The sequence below is a fragment of the Oryzias latipes genome, chromosome 9 (assembly GCF_002234675.1).
Source record: "Oryzias latipes chromosome 9, ASM223467v1".
NCBI lineage: Eukaryota > Metazoa > Chordata > Actinopteri > Beloniformes > Adrianichthyidae > Oryzias > Oryzias latipes.
In genome coordinates, this window is record NC_019867.2 from 9,942,493 (window position 1) to 9,959,439 (window position 16,947).

Sequence of the window (16,947 nt, forward strand, 5' to 3'; positions counted from 1 at the left end):
ATTCTAACTGGAGCATTTACATTTCTGTGGTTTTGCAGGAATTGTGTTGTCAAGATTTGCTAACAGTAAGTTCATGCTGGGGCATTATCGGTGACCTGGTCTCACGCTTCCAATGGTAGCTTGACCTTAGATCGGATGATGGCCATCATAAAAGTTGGATTACGATTTTTGCATTTGACAATTGGTCTCACCCAGAGAACCACACAGTATAAACCTACATTCACATCGCCCTCGACGTGTGTTCAAGTGGCCACTTCTAATGCAGAGTCTATGTAAACGTTTGTAAACGCACGCTTTGGGCTTCACATTCACGCATAGTTTTTGAGGCCGGTTTCTGACTTGACGTACAAATTGTGTTGCAACTGAACGTGGGTTAAAACTTAAGCCAGGTCAAACTTTGACCAATCAGGAACTCGGATTTGCTCAGGATGTATGGATGGCGCCTCTTTTAAGTCACTGAAGTGCCAACTGTTAGAAAGTTGAACATGGTGGAGAAATGAATAATTTGCCTTGATGGGATTAAATATTTCGGAATAGAGCTGTGAAATAAAAAAACCTGGAGCAAGAACTTGAGATTTGGGGCGCTATGACATTTTGCACCAAGCCCCTTCCAACTGTAGGTGGGTGACACGCATTAATGAACGGTAGAAAAGACAAAAAAAGAAGCCCCTCCCTGCTTGCCTAATGTGAACACCATGGGCTTAACGTGCAACGTAACAGAGACGTACCGCAGAAAGACCAGTGTGTAAAACACCCAATAAGTCCGTACCATAATTCTTACATTTTCACTAATTGATTTAAACAATTCAGTGAAGATATCAGTTTTGTGACATCTTTTGATTAATTTCTATTTCTTTTTTTTTTTCACTTTTGGTTCTAAACTATTTTGGATTTAGTCATTTGTTGTTGATGGCCAGCCTCAAATTGAAAATCAAAATTGACCAATATTGGGCAACTTTTGATTATCTGAGTTACTATAATAAACATAAATTCTTCATTTTTTAATTAACGGGGAAAGAAAAAGTTTGATTATATTTTGGACATTTATGGTTTTTGTTTTATTTATTTTTTGCTATAATATAATATAATATAATATAATATAATATAATATAATATAATATAATATAATATAATATAATATAATATAATATAATATAATATAATATAATATAATATAATATAATATAATATAAATAATCTGTTTTAGTTGAACTGACAGTCCATATTGTCTCCTCCTAGCACATATTTCATATTTTATGGCCCTTGGGTCTAAAATGAATCAGAAGTAATTCATTATAAATTGTGGAAAATTCATGCAGAGTGTGTTGATGTGAAAATAAATATTCATCACTGGCAATGGAGCAAAGCAAAGCCACAACATCTGAGTCAAAGCTCCATTAGTGGAAAACGACTGTTAAGCCCAACCGCATGGGGATGATTAGAGCAAATGTATTAAAGTGGGTATATCATACATTTTTCCTGGATAATGTTTTTTATTCTAGGGCATATGCAAAAATTATTTGCATTCTCTAACTAGGCATAATACGTTTTAAGGTCCAACATACTTTTTATGTTTTTATAAAACAAAAAGTCTGACTGAGTCTATGCAAGCAAGAACCCCTCCAGAAGACAGCAACCAATTTTAGTTTGCAATTTAAAGAAAGCTTTTTTTTGCAGCAGCAGTTTTTTTTTTGATAATAGATAAAAAGAAATTAAGTGACATGGATGTTAGGAGAAAAAAGCACTTTATTTACAACATTTTTGACATGGTGTAACTGTATGACATATAATTCATTAACATATTTTGAATTCTTTTAATTAAAAAAGTAGTAGTTTCAGAAAATGAATAACATTAGATAAGTTGTTTTCACCATAAAGTTTTGAACATTAGCAAAACGTTTCCCACCAAAAGTGTAGATTTCATGGAAGCAGCCATTTTGAAATTGGCAGGAAAAGCCCTTCTACTGCCTCTAGTGGAGTGAAATGGCACTGCAGGTTAGAAAACATGGACCAAAGTCCAACAAATAGTTGTAATTAATTTAAATAGTTTGAATTCCCCAAATGAGATAGAGGTCTCAGAAATATGCCTCATCAAATCAAACCGAACTGAACCAAACCACACCAAATCAAATAAAATCCGATCAATCTCTATTTATAGAACACTGGTTTTACATATTGTAATCCAAAGCTGTATCAAATACGATACAAATGGTTGCACAGGGTTAAAAATGATAGATAAAAAAAGTGTTACAGCATTGACTCAATCCTTTAAGGATGTGATTTTTAACTACAGAAGCACCAATGTCTTACAAAGTAAACAGGCAGATGAAGGCAAGATTCCCAAGTTTGACTTTTGAAGCATAGTTTTAAAAACTGTATATTATTTATCAGATTATATAGTCTTTTTTTTTACATTTCTTTTCCTTTAAATGGCTATTTCAGCTTTTTGGATAATATTGACACAATGAAATATTATTAAAAAAAAGGTACTTCCCTTATGAAGTTGTATTTTATTTTAATGTAACACTTTGAGACCAACAAGCAAAACCAACAAAAAAACATTTTTTTTTCTTTAAAATCTACAAATCTTTTCAGCCAATCACAAAACTGGTGATAATACAGAAATGTTTTAAATAATCTAACTTTTTTTTTTTTTTTTGCATATAGCTAAAATAAGAGTGCAGAGCCATAGGGAGTACCGTGAGGGAAACGTTAACCTCTAAAAGTGTCTGGAGTTGCCCAGACAACTATTTTGTACACACGAAAGAAAATAACTGTGTGTTCTGTCTGGAGAGCCTGCAATGGATTTCACCGTGTTTTGTTTCTGCATTATGATATGTGAGTATGCTTCACTCCTTGACTGGTGTGTAAAGACCGAGTCCCACTGAGTCCCATTAAGCTCTCTATGAAGGTTCTGAGCGTACCGCTGATGTGAAAGGTTTCAGGCATTTGGTTTAGGCAATTCAAATGTTTCCCTTTATTAAATATAAATCATTTATTTTTATTTATTTTTTTGCTTTCTTTACAGTTATATTGGTTTTGGGATCTTGTCGTCTGCCCATTAGTCAAATACATTTCTGTTAAAGAAGACCAATAAAATCGAAAACAATTAGAAATCCCAGCCACTTGCTCAAAATTCAATATCTTAGGAAATCCCAATTTAAATTATTTTTTGAGTTCTTTATGTCAAAAAAGTAAAATAAATAACATTCTTTTTAACATTTTTAATGAATACATAGTATAAATGACTTCTGAGAAAAAAACAGAGAACCTTTTAAATCAAGAATGGATCTTAGGCATCAAGACAAAAGTCCTTTTCTTTGCTTTGCTCTGAGTAAAATCTGGAGATGTCTGTTCTAACAAGAAGTTTTTACTGCCAGTGGCGAGTGCACACTGGCACGCACTTCCCTGGCAAATGCAACAGAGCGGCAAAATGTTAAATAACGCAGAAAATTGAATGAACATGTTCATTCTCACAATATATATCCATACATTTGTAGGAATGAGATGCATGGATGTGCATGGAATGAGGCGTTTGATTGGAGATTTATCAGATATCAATTCTATAAATTTTGGAGATATGATTTTTTTTATGCAATGCTATTCTAAGTCTACTAGAGTGTTGGTGACTTAAATCTATAGAGCGGTCAGAACCATCCCACCTATGAGTATCAAGTTTGAAGGTAAAGGAAAAGCAGTAGAAATCTGAAGGGGTCCACAATTTTACAACACACAACGAAAAAATGAGATTGCCAAGAATTACAGTTATTTTGAATCTCAATGCAAGGCTGCACATTGCCAAGAGCCCAATGGCCTTTAAAAGTCATATTGGATCTGTTGGCAGGTGTGGCAGGTGGGGGAAAAAAAAGAAAAGTAAAAGGGGGGGCTTTGGTCGCTCCTTAGGCTATTGTGGATCATTATCTCTCCATTTTCAGGACCAATCCCTTTCAGGGTCACAGGGGCTGCTGGAGCCAACCCGCTTTGTGTTGGGCAAAGGCAGGGTAGACGTTGAACAGGTCACTAGTCTGTTGCAGAGCCACACACTCACACCTAATTAAGGTATGAAGCATGTTTTTGGACTGTGGAAGGACACCAGAGTGCCTGGAGAGAACGCACACACAAGGAAAACATGAAAACTCCACACAGAGAGGTCCGTGCTGGGATTTGAACCAGGGCCTGCACCACTGTACAGACCATGGATCATTGCAATATGGGAAAACCAAATAAATAAATAAAATACTCCATCTCTCACCTGCAATCATCCAACCAGTGCTTTTTCAATTCCTATATTGAGTCTCTGTGAAAGCTATCAGGTTATATTAGTAAAATGCAGATATTGTGTGTTCCAGCATGTTTTTCAGGTTACAGTGACCTTTGGTCACATATTAAAATATACAGACTCAAAAATAAAGTTGCATCAATGCACAGAATTCATTATACTATGTATACAATGAAGGCCTTCTATGCCATTCTATGCTGTTCTAAAAGTGGGAATGTGCATATGTGTCACTGAAAATACCTTTCTCTGTTTTAAAAATATGAATAATTATTATGTTGTTAAAGCTTCCATAAATAAACCGTAAATTGACACCAATATTTTTCTTATATGTCATTTCCATTAACCCTCCTGTTATGTTACGGGTCAAATTAACCTGTTAACCTCAAAGCTTGAACATCTAGGAAAAAACTGTAGTTAAAAGTATTTTTTCAGCATGAAACTTCTTCTGCTTGCCTTAATTAGTGTAATCAACATATATTATGAAAATGGTTCATCTCACATATATGCAACCACCCCCTGCATGTTTATGTCACATAGATACTGTTCGGGTCAATTTGACCCAGCAGTCAAACTGGAGGTACAAGGATGTCTTATTATATTTGTTAAGCTTATAAGCAGTTTAGTAATATGGATTTTGAAGACAATGGTCTGACTTTAGATGTTAATAAATCTTATTAACACTTTCAGGTATTTGCAAGACATCTATAATGCTAATAAATATCTTACTAGCATCTGACACATTAATAAAGCCTATTAATTTGTTAAGTTAGTTAATAAAACTTATAAGCTTATTATAAACATCTTACTAGAACCCCAAACATTAATAATACTTCTTCATTTGTTAACAAAGGTTGTTAATAAATCTTATTAAGCTTATTAACACTGACACATTTGTTAGGCACCTACAATGTTAATAAATGCCTCATTAGCATATTGAAAACATCCTAATAATAATGCTTGTAAATGTGTTAAGTAAGTAATTTAATAAACCTCATTAGACTTATTGTACTAATAAATGTCTTACTAACACCCTAAAAATTCATTTATAACGCTTGTTAATGCGTTAACAAAGCTTGTTAAGGAATCTTAATTTAAAGTTTTACCAAAAGATTCTCTGCATGGGAGTCCTTCCAACATTACATAGGCAGACCTTTACAAAATGAGTAGCAGAAGCAGAATGATGACAGTCCAGGAGGCTCTGGAAGTCATCAATGATCATGATCAGAAGAAGACTATCTTGAGCTAAGTTCTGATTCTAATGATTTTGATTTGGAACCAGATGAGGGAATTGCTATTCCTGTTCCTCCAAGCAAGACATTCATATCAATGAATGGTGAAATACATTGGTCTTCATCCCCAAATATGCGTCAGACAAACCTGTCTGCAGAAAACATAATAAAGACAGTGTCAGGGCCCACTAGGATGGCAGTGACTCATGTGACCATGTCAATTCAATTCATTCATTCATTTTCTTAACCGTTTTTCCCTTTCGGGGTCACGGGGCTGCCGGAGCCTATCCCGGCCACTTGTGGGCAAAGGCAGAGGACAACCTGGACAGGTCGCCAGTCTGTCGCAGGGTGGAGTGTCCACAAACACACATCCATTCACTCTCACACTCACACTTAGGGACAATTTTAGAGTTGCCAATTAACCTATGAAGCATGTTTTTTGGACGGTGGGAGGAAGCCGGAGACCCCGGAGAGAACCCACGCATGCATGGGGAAACATGCAAACTCCACACAGAAAGGTCCCCCGTTGATGTAGTTTTTCACGTCCCCCAACCGGGACTTGAACCGGAGGCCTTCTTGCTGTGAGGCAAGACCGCTAACCACTGCGCCACCAATTCAATTCAATTTTATTTTATTTTATTTGTATAGCCCAAATTCACAACAACAGTCGTCTCGATGGGCTTCATCTCGGTAATTGAAAAAGTAAAACATAAAATCAAAAGGATCATGAATACAAAGAATTCAATAGGAAAATACTAAATTGAACTAACTAAACAGACTAAACTAAACGGTCATCCCTTCCCTTAGAGCCCCCTTTGCTGTAAGGAAAAACTCCCAATAAAAAAAACGGATTCCGGAAAAAATGAAGAAACCTCAGGGGTGCCCACATGAAGGAGGGATCCTGCCCCAGGACAGACAGGCAATTTACCAGAACTCATAGAGAGGACTTAACTTAACAACATATTTAAAGTCCAGCAGACGAGCTTCATCCAGATTGAGTTGGGGGGACGGCTGGGGGCGCGAGTCGAGCTGGAGACAGGATCCAGGTCAAGACAAGCGTGACCTGTGCGAAATGTGCAAAATTAATTTGCACAAAGCACAGAGTAATGACAGGTCACTCTTGTGTTGTGTATATGTACAGACACACACACAACTTCATATTGCGATTGCTTGTCTGTTGTATTGTGATTTTGTTTTTTTTTTGTTGTTCACAGTGCATGTATGTAAAACAAAATTTCAAGATTATGTTTCAATATTATGTAAAACTATTGTATTTTATATGTTAGTCTTTCAAAAGTACTACAATAGTGAAAAAAAAAAAAAGTTTGAACATGTTTATTTTTAAGAAAAATTGAGTGAATTATCTAATAATTGAACCACTTCCTGTTAGAGGTAAGGAACACCATTTCACTAAGTTTTGATAGAATAATTAGTAATTGAGTTAGTAATGAAATTTTCTCACTGCTTGTTAGGATTTTCTGGGTTTCAGACATTTTTTAATTAATAAAACATGCACCAGGTCAAATTGACCCAGGAACATCATCTCTGTTCCTCAGAAATGAACATATCAGGAGGGTTAAAAATGTCAGTTGCTGTCATCACAATATCCCAACAACCTGACAAGATGTGAGACTACAATATGGTTCCTTAAAAACCATAAAGACATAAAGATCACAGATTGGAATACAATAATAAATAACATAACACAAAGCTCAAAGTAATTTAGTTATATAATTTGATCCAAAAGCTTATTTTTGTTGATTGATACTTTTACCTTTAGACAATCTGTTCTGAAATGCTTCAAAAGACTTCTTTATGTCTGTCACTAAAGAATTCTCACATTGGAGTCTGACTTCATAAATATGAGTACAAAAGCATGAAAATGTGCTTTTACATTATTCATAGACTAAAGTATCAGTCTTTACAAGCAAAGAATTTCCTTGGACAAACCCATGTTTGAGTGGCTTCATGCCAACTGTCTGGTTTCCCTTGAATTCCTTTAGAGGTCGGACTTGAACTCTACTGAACTTCTGCAAAAACTTCAGAAAATGGAACTTGAAATTGTTCTATTTCATTCAGGAGGTTTCAGAAGCAGCACAATTTAAAACATTTCGTTTTAAAAGACACAAATTTAACTCAAAAGATCATCTCTGAAAACCCCCAAAGACAGTGTTTCACATGTGCCTCCTGTTCATTCTTTAAGTCTGGAGGGGCCCTGCTTGGTGACAGTAGAACCCAAAGAGCTCAAATTAGAGAAAATACCAATAAGCTCAAAATAATTACAAAAATAAATATTTTTATTTTGACATTTTTATACACCAGTCATGTTATACCCATTCTCAATGGTAATTTCATTGCTGAATTTAAAAAAAAAGAACCCATGTTTGCAATGATTCCATAGATCAGTCAGGAAAGAACTGGTGTTGGTTTCTTTTAATATGAGTTCCTTTTTGTGTTTTTCTCCTTCTGTTGTGAAATTGTTGATGGGAAGTTCTCTGCATCTCTGCAATTGATGAATTAAGAGCAGGTTTGGAAAAGAAACAAGAAAAACTAGAGGCCTGTGAAGGTGATGTTTTTAACTGGTGATCCAGTCTTGGATTGCTCTTCTCTTGTGTCTGTCGGTCTTCTTGTGCCAGGTGATTTGGAACAGCTTGCAGTCCAAGTCGACTGTCAGGGCCAAATGCATCTGGATGGGAGGTGCTATTTCTGTGACAAATGACCTTACAAATAACTAATGGAGAAAAAAAAACAAGGTTTACCTCGTCTCTGTCCGTCTCTACATGTCTGCACGCTCGTCTGTGGTTGTCCTGCAACCTTTGAGTCTGTCTCCCTTCTTTCCGCCTTGCAAGGATGCCAGGAAAAGGCATCTGCTCTAATCCATCTGATCCAGCAGTCTTTACTGTCTTCCAACACTTCATCTCAGAAATAAATCCCAAGAGGTGTCTGACTAAATGTAATTAAGTGACTGGCCTGCCAACCTTAGTAAAAGAAAGGGAGGAACTCAAAAAGTCAAATATGTGTGTAACTAACAAACAAACAAAAAGAATTGGGGATGATGTGGCATCGAAGAAAAACGTCACCAGAATAGTTTTGAGGTACGAAAGGCAAGAAGGGTCATGTCTCCTAAAGATTTTTCAGTTTGCTCTCCTTTTCATAATAACTTCATATCTCATTATCACAAGATGACGGGATAAAATTATAGCTTGCTATCACAGGATCACAGCTTATTAATGCCTTATTGCAGGGGTGTCAAACTCATTTTCACCGAGGGCCACATAAGCATAGTGGCTGTCCTCAAAGGGCCAGATAGAACTTATACATGTAACTAAATGTAACGAAAAATAAACGTAACTACTCCTTAATGTTACATAACTCATTATTTATTTATTATAACTTTTTAAAGTGACAATTACAGTTGCATAGAAAACATAAGTTTGCTCGTTCCTCTTTCATAAATCCTTTTCAGTTTGATTCTGTCAGGTTAGGTCATATTGACAGTGTTTAAGTCCTAATGTATAGTTGCCCGATCCAATATTTCAAGTCAGATTCACCCTAGATATGAATAAATACACACCAATTTTTATTTTTTATTTTAAGAAATTAAAAACTTTTATGCTCTCGCGAGCCACACAAAATAACACAGCGGGACACATTTGACCCGCGGGCTTTGAGTTTCACTCATGTGCCTTATATTGGTGATCACTAAATCTTCTCAAACGGCTATGGCTGATACACTCAAAAAAATGATCCATGCTGTTTTCCTGTTTCTCTTTATTTATTCTTTTTATCGTATCTTCTGCTGTTTTACGACTAAAATTTTTCACCTATTTTAACCATTCAACTATTAAAATGATAAGCTCTTTCGTTTAAGACTTTTGGTCCTTTAAATCCTTCGACTTTTCGAAGAAAGAAAACTTTTGTTCGTGTTTTTCCACGTTTTTTTTGCCTTGCCTTTCTTGATAAAATTGAGTTCGACTAACTCAATTATATTTCATTACATGGAAGAATTTTCTTTGAGGTGGGGCTACTCATATTTATTGGATGGAAATCCTGCCCACAATTAAATTGAGTCCATCCAATGAGTTATTTGAGTGTAAAAAAGTTCCTTTTCACCAACAATTTAAATTATTTTTTAAAGTTAGACCACACCTAAGGTTTTCAATAATATCAAAGTGTGATAAACGTCACCATAAAAGATCTTTGAGAAAAATCGTGATTTCAATATTTTCCACATTAAAATAAATAGCAGAGCAATTTTTGCAGTTGTGTCTCATTATTTTGTTCATGCATGCTGTGGGTGGCATGTCTATGTTAGCTGAGACAGCTAGAGGGACACCTGATGTGAAAAAATTAACAAATGATAAGTTGATCAATTAGTTATGAATCTGTTAGCCGTTCGGCTCTTATATCCGACAAACTCCAAATAAGTGTGTTATTTCAAGAAAACATTTTTGCAATCTCGAGATCATGACTTAATTACTCAATCTCTTGGGAAAATGATGAAATTTTATTGTCATTTTGAAAAAAAAAAAGATAAGTTCTTAGGTCATAACCTCCAGAAAAATGAGCTAAAAAATAATAACAGATGTGGCCATTTTCGTCTTCTATTCTATGATTGTTACTTTGGTAAACCACATTCAAGTAGCACACAATAGATAGTAGCGCACAATTAACATATTTAGGTGTGATTTTTCTGCTCAAACAATAAGAAATAAAATAGATTTTAAAAAAATACTTTGAATTCAAAGCAATAAAGAAAAATATGACCTGAATAAAAAGACATAGCAAAAATAATATGAAACTACCAGAACAAAAGGCAGTTTTTTCTAACTTCAGTTTCAGTCTCAGGAAAGAAGCTAGACCTCAACAGTGAATTTAGTTTACCGGAAGGCTGACAAGCAGCAGTCCATAAGAATGATGGGTGGGGTCACATGTGCCTCCCCCAGGGTCCTCCCCTTAAAATGGCTAGCGAAGATCTCACTAATGGATTTGAAACTACACCCAGTGACCTTCTCAGCTGCTCTGACAATCAGTGATGAGATGGCTCAGAACACGTTTTAATACTATAACTGTAAAAGGACGTAGAAGGTCAAATCTAGTCTTAAGAGGTTTCATTGGGAGATACAGATGTCAGTGGGGTTTCTTAGAGGAGCTGGCTGAGCCGCTGTACCATGCAATAGTATCACTAATAGAAGAACCCATATACTTGAATTTGGGCACACCTGAACAATATTGGCGTACATGAGCCGGAAACAAAGCTGTGCACTGGGCCGGCAGCCATTCTGATCACACTTTTTAGTGTCAAGGCTTGAAAGTCAAGAGTCTCAGCAAAGGCATCAATCACTGGAGGGCACTTTTAACAGCAAGTTTTATTTCAGTTCCAGTCAGCAAATTTATAAAGTCTTTTGCCACAACAGTGTCAAACAAGTTGCCGTTTTTAACAATCTCAAATTCTGAGGAAAAGAGATGAACGGTAGAGCTAAACGGACAAATTACCAAGTGATCTTGAATTTACAAAATACTTCTTTTCAAAAAGAAAAGTGATTCATTTTATATATATATATATATATACTTTTTTCTTACTTATATGTATGTATGTATGTATATATATATATTAAACTTCCATGAACAATCATGATGCGTTTTACATTTAAACTATTTTACAAGCTTGGTATCAAAGTTTATTATGTTTTACAAGAGTTAAATCAGGGCCAGAGCTACAGGGGAGTATAGGGGGGCTGCTGCCTTCTCTAAGCAAAATACTTTGCCCCACCCCCCATTTTCAATATTTTAATATTAGTATCATTATAGAAAGATTACAAAAAAAAGATCAATACCATCTCATTTAAGCATTAGTAATAGCACCACAGCTGTTTTAAAATTAATAATAATATGAAGAACAACAATAAAACTGTTTGAAATTCGTATTTTTAAACAATTTTGTTGTAATAGCTGTCCACTCTGCAGTTCCCATTTGCCACCCTATCAAAAATGTCTGCCCCCCTCCCGCCCCTTATATAAAATATTCAAGCTCCATGACTGAGTTTAAGTACTAATTTCCCTGTCTTATAATTGCAAGACATGCATCCAAATTTGATTTCTTTTTTTCGATTTCCATTTTTTAAGTACCAAACTAGCTAGCTACTTGATCATGCAGCTGATACTTGATAGCTACTTGACACTGTAGCTAACTAGCTAGCTAGCAGGACGGACGGACAGAAATTGCTCTTTATATGTACTTAAATCTTCAAAATCTCTGCCAATTCTTAACAATTTTCCTTTTTTTGGAACAGGCAACATACAAAAATTTTTTTGTCAAAAAATCTACTGCATGACTAGGGCAGTCCACCAATGTTGCTCTTTGGCCCCACAAACTGTCATTTCGTTAAATACTGCGGTGAACATACACATGTCACACAAAAACCCCACATCCCCCTTCTTGTCACGCATTTGAGTAAATTACCCTGTGATTGCTCCTTCTGAGGTCACTTTTAATTAAACTGAGATATGAACATGATGCATGGGATTTAACTATATCCTACCACTACAAATTATGAATTCATAACCAATGCTTGAGCCTTTTGATTTCAACCATGACCTCCACATCATTTATGTTTTAGAGCAAGGGAACTCCTCTAATCGTCTACTGCGGAGATAGAGGGCATGATAAGGGTAGACTGCATTTGAATGTGTGTGTGTGTTTGATTTTAGTAGCATTAAAAGATGTAAGCATTTCAAAATTGGAAGGATGTCTTGCTTTTATCCTGTTGATCTAAGAAAAAAAAGGAATTAGAAGCGCATATTAAAACTTTAACAGGCTCTGATTGTAAAGCTTCGGTCAAAATGGTCTATGAATGCAGGTTTTAGGTTTCCGTTGAATGAATTATCACTAACCTTGGACAACCAAAAGAAAAAACAAAAAAAGAGATTTCTGTTTAAAGTCAAACAAAGACCCAACAAAGGAATGTCACTTTCTGAAACTCACGCTAAGCCAACATTTGCTCATTTAATCTGTTTGGACATCTTGATAGAGGAGCATTTTGACCTCATGCAAGTTTAACTGAGTTTATCTGTGAAAGGTCTTTTCAGTTTTGTTTTGTGTGTGTGTGTGTGTGTGTGTGTGTATAGGTGTGTGTGTGTAGGTGTGTGCAAAATTGACAGGATCACCATAACAAACCAGCAACAGATTAAACTTTACCGAAGAAGGGGCAAGCTACACCTAAATAGAACACACTGTTTGACCTACCGTAACTTTTCAACCGTTATATGATCAACATGAATCAGCCAATTCTGAAGCGGAGAAAAGGGGCTTTTCACATGGCTTTGCACCAATATCTAACGCATTTCTAACACTTCAAAATCTGCTACATTTACATTAATTGTGTGAACGGTTGACGGATACGATAGTCAAACTGGTGTTAAAGAATTAACTGGTCATGCACAGAAAACTTCAAACTACCAGACAGGATCTTGTGATGGTTGACAGGTTCTGAACGCCAACAGCTTTGGCTGTCCACATTAATACTAAATGTCAAACAAATGTGCTTTTCCTATATATTTACTATCCTGTAGTCTATCAGACACATGGAGTCAACAGACTCTGCCACTGTCACGTTCATTAAAATATCAAATCTGTTCTGTTTTTGATCAAACAGGAGTGTGTGAGTTTTACCCGAGTAGGGTGTCTTATAAGTATTTTGATCACAAAAATTAAAGAAACAACAATAGCGGCTTCCTCTGTCAACCAGTAACACAAAAAAAGACCAAAGGAAACCTCCTCCTTACCTCTGTGATAAAAGCCTTTGCAGTTGCTGGACTCATAAAGAGCACAGCTCGACGTAGTGTATCTCTGTACCGATGAAGCTCTTCCACGCGCATTGTTCTGAACAAACTTGTGATCATCATGTTGATGTTTGATTCAACCTTCTGAAGGGACACTTCCATTCCATGCTGAGAGATCCGGTCGAGGAAATCCTCAATACCACGAATATCTGGAGGAAGAACAGAGTAATAGAAGGTAATCAAACTACAGTACATTGTACAGGATATGTACCTGCAAGGTCGAGAAAAATCATGTTATAGATAGTCGAAGGTGTTTATTTTCCCTTTGATGAAGTTCTATTTTCTTATTAAGCACAGTGTCTGGAAACACCATGTCACACAATCATTAGGTACATTTTGTGCATTTTCCACGTATGAAATTTTCCTATTTTGTAATATTCATGTGATATACATAATTCCTAAGTCTCAACTCTTTATGTGAATTCGGTTTTGAGAAATTCAAAATTTTGGTCGGTTAAGAGTTATGCAGCTTGCACATATTATGCATCATTTTAATGCAGTTATTACATAAATCGCACACAATTGTGTGGGATTTTTGCAAGATGTATATGCAAAATTGTGGCACTAACGAATTGGATAAAAATAGCGCAATAATCACGCATAGTTCATGTACTACATTGATTCACGTGTTCTTTGCGTGGGTTATTCGTACTTTTTCCGGGGTTTTAACGTGGTTCATTCATGATACATCTGTGAAAATTTGATGTAAAGACTTCAACTTTTCCACGTATATTCAGGTATGACCAATTTTCATTTGTGCAATATGCATATATTGTACATAGTGGCTGTATGACATGGCCTCTATATTTCACTCAGCAAAATTGATATTTTTTAGTTGTTTCACTGGCTCTTATCAAGCGTAATCAGAATATGTGTACACACATATACAGGAAAAACTTCATCATATACTATGTAAGAAACACTTAAAAAACGTAATTTGAATCAAAAAGCAAAACTGTGCCTCATAATCCCGAGTACTTTACATGTGACTTAAATCTGGTTGTGTTCAATGATATCAACAGTTGCACACAATAATACGTGTTATGGTGAATATGCCATTGCGGCTAATGTCTACCGATGTCAGACATTGCCTTTTACATGTTACATGTTATTCTTAGTGATTCCAGTCTGTTTTTTGTTTTTTTTCATGTATTGCAAACAAGTTTAAGAGTTTCATGTATATTGAATATGTTAACTCCTTTAATATAGTCTAACTAATTGAAGTACTCATCTCTGACACTTCTGTCTCGCTTAATAGACCTTATGCTGTAGTTTCGTGCACCTTATACATGAAATAAGTTCGAAAACTGACCATTCATTGACAGTGTGCCTTATAATTCAGTGGGCCCTATAAAGCATATGCATTTATTTAAATATAAGCAGTTGTTTAGCATCCAAAGGATAATATTGTGCTGCTAAAAGTACAGGAAGTTTTAAATAAAATATCTATTTTCTTTAATCTCATGATATGCATTGCTTATGAGTCCATAAGTGCTGTTAGATTGTTAAGTTTTTATTTATATGCATTATAAGCAGTAGTTATTCAGAGAACAATGTTATGAAGTGAGTAAACGTATTCCCCAGAGAGATAAAATGCAATGGGCCTACTGGTATATATGTTGTTTAAACCATACAGTGCTATAGCTACATCATTTAAAAGTTTAAATGGTGATGAAACCTGGATGTTAGTGTTGGATTTTTTCTGCCTGAACTCCCCCACTTCTAATGAGCTACATTTGCAGTCAAGGTAATCCTAATTAAAGCACTTTGGTGGAGACCACAGCTAATGATGTCAGAGCACAAATGTGTGTGTTTGTGTGGCTGCACTATGTAAAGAACCTACCTAATGATCTATTTGATATGGAAAATGGATGACAATGTCATCCTTCTCTGTGTCGCATTTGAGCAATTAGCTGAATTGATTAGACTTTTTAGGGGAGAAAGTGCTAAGGTGACAGAGATTTCATCAAGGCGGAATTTTATATTATATCAAGAGGAGACAGACTGGAGTTACACTCACTTTGAAAATTAAATCTGGAAATTGAGAGAGGTTGAAGATTGAAAAAACATCTGTTATACTGTATGTAAAGCCAGTTATGAGGGTAAAGAAAAGACGGCTATAGTTTTATTTGAAATGTAAAATCAGGTGACATCGAGGATTGTCCCCTTCGAGGATTGTTAGTTCAATTTAGTATTTTCCTATTGAATTCTATGTATTCATGATCTTTTTGATTTTATGTTTTACTTTTCAATTACCGATACGAAGCCCGTGGAGACGACTGTTGTTGTGAATTTGGGCTATACAAATAAAATTGAATTGAATTGAAATTGAAAGACCTCTGATGTACTCTGATGAGAACTGTGTTTTTGGAGTTTTTAAACATTGTCTAGTAGCTTTTTTTTAAGATGGAGGACATATTTAAAGAAAATTAAGCTTAACTTTGCGTTTCTGAGTATTTCTTTATTCAAACTCTTGTGATGGAGTATCAGACAAAAAAAACGCAATTTGAAAAAGATTGTTGCTATACCATAGGTGCTACAATCAGCAGGGCACAAGCTCCCTGCTCCACTCCTTTCCGATACATCTATTTGTAGACGACTTGATCCCTGTACGTCTCTGTTTTCCTTGACCGAGTTGCCATCAGGCTGAAACTGTGCAACATCATAATCTTAATAAAAAGACCATTAGGACGCTTTTACAATCGATAAAAAGATGATCGGAGTGGGACTTTTACATGAAATGAACTTCTTTGACTTTAAACAATTTTTAAAAAGGAAGAAATTTTGATGCTTCTTACATTGCTCACACTTGGGAAATGCATACACAATCCTGTCTAAAAGAAGACATGATAATTAAATCCTATAATACTTTGCTATCACAATTGTTGTTAATATTGATTGTTGTGTGTTCTCCAGGATTTTTCATGTCACATTTTGCATTATGAAGCTATAAGTGGGTGTTTCTGTAGTCCATTTTATTCCATCTGTAGTTCCCTTCGAGTCACTTTGTATCTCTCTGCTGTCAGCCATTTTTACAGCTGAAGGAAAGGTTGACTTGAAGTTTGCAGATCTCTGCCTTTAGCTTTTGACCAATGACATTTGTCACGAGTCAAGGAAAGGTAGGAAGGATTTCTTTTTTATTCAATTAAGCCACGCCATGTGCTCAGAAAAGTAAAACACTATATTTTTCTGAGTTGCTTGTGCAGGCTAAAAGTGCATTTGTTCCTAAATTCTCCTGTTCTGTGCAATCTGTACCCTTTGTTCATGATTTAAAGGGAAACTGTCTATCTGTATTTGTTCCCCTTTACTCACTATTTATGGTATTGTTTTTACCACTTACGCTTGACAGTGAGAAAGGGGTTATGAGTAAAGCAGACCGTAAGACGGCACCTGCAATTGGGAATTCATTTTTCTAAGATTTGTGTGGGCAGGTATCACATAATTAGCTGGAAAAATAATTTACTGCAATACTAAGTAATGAAAACTAAATTATCTTGGGCGAAGTAATGAATGTCTGAGTCACCTGGGTTCCATATCGCAGCCTCTTAAAACCAACTCTAGATAACTTGCAGTGTGTCTGCTGTAGAAATGAAATAC

The 16,947-nt window shown here is 35.6% G+C and overlaps 1 protein-coding gene across 3 annotated transcripts in view; it reads right to left on the minus strand.

Moving 5' to 3' along the window:
• The window catches only part of grid2 (glutamate ionotropic receptor delta type subunit 2), a 562,418-nt gene that overhangs the window by 211,512 nt on the left and 333,959 nt on the right, over positions 1-16,947 (minus strand). For all 3 annotated transcript variants that reach the window (XR_002873852.1, XM_023958368.1, XM_023958369.1), the window contains exon 4: positions 13,294-13,499. Coding sequence is in view for 2 of the 3 variants with exons in the window: in XM_023958368.1 (XP_023814136.1) it covers positions 13,294-13,499 (206 nt within the window). In the remaining variant the exon portion in view is untranslated. The remainder of the gene's footprint in view (positions 1-13,293; positions 13,500-16,947) is intronic.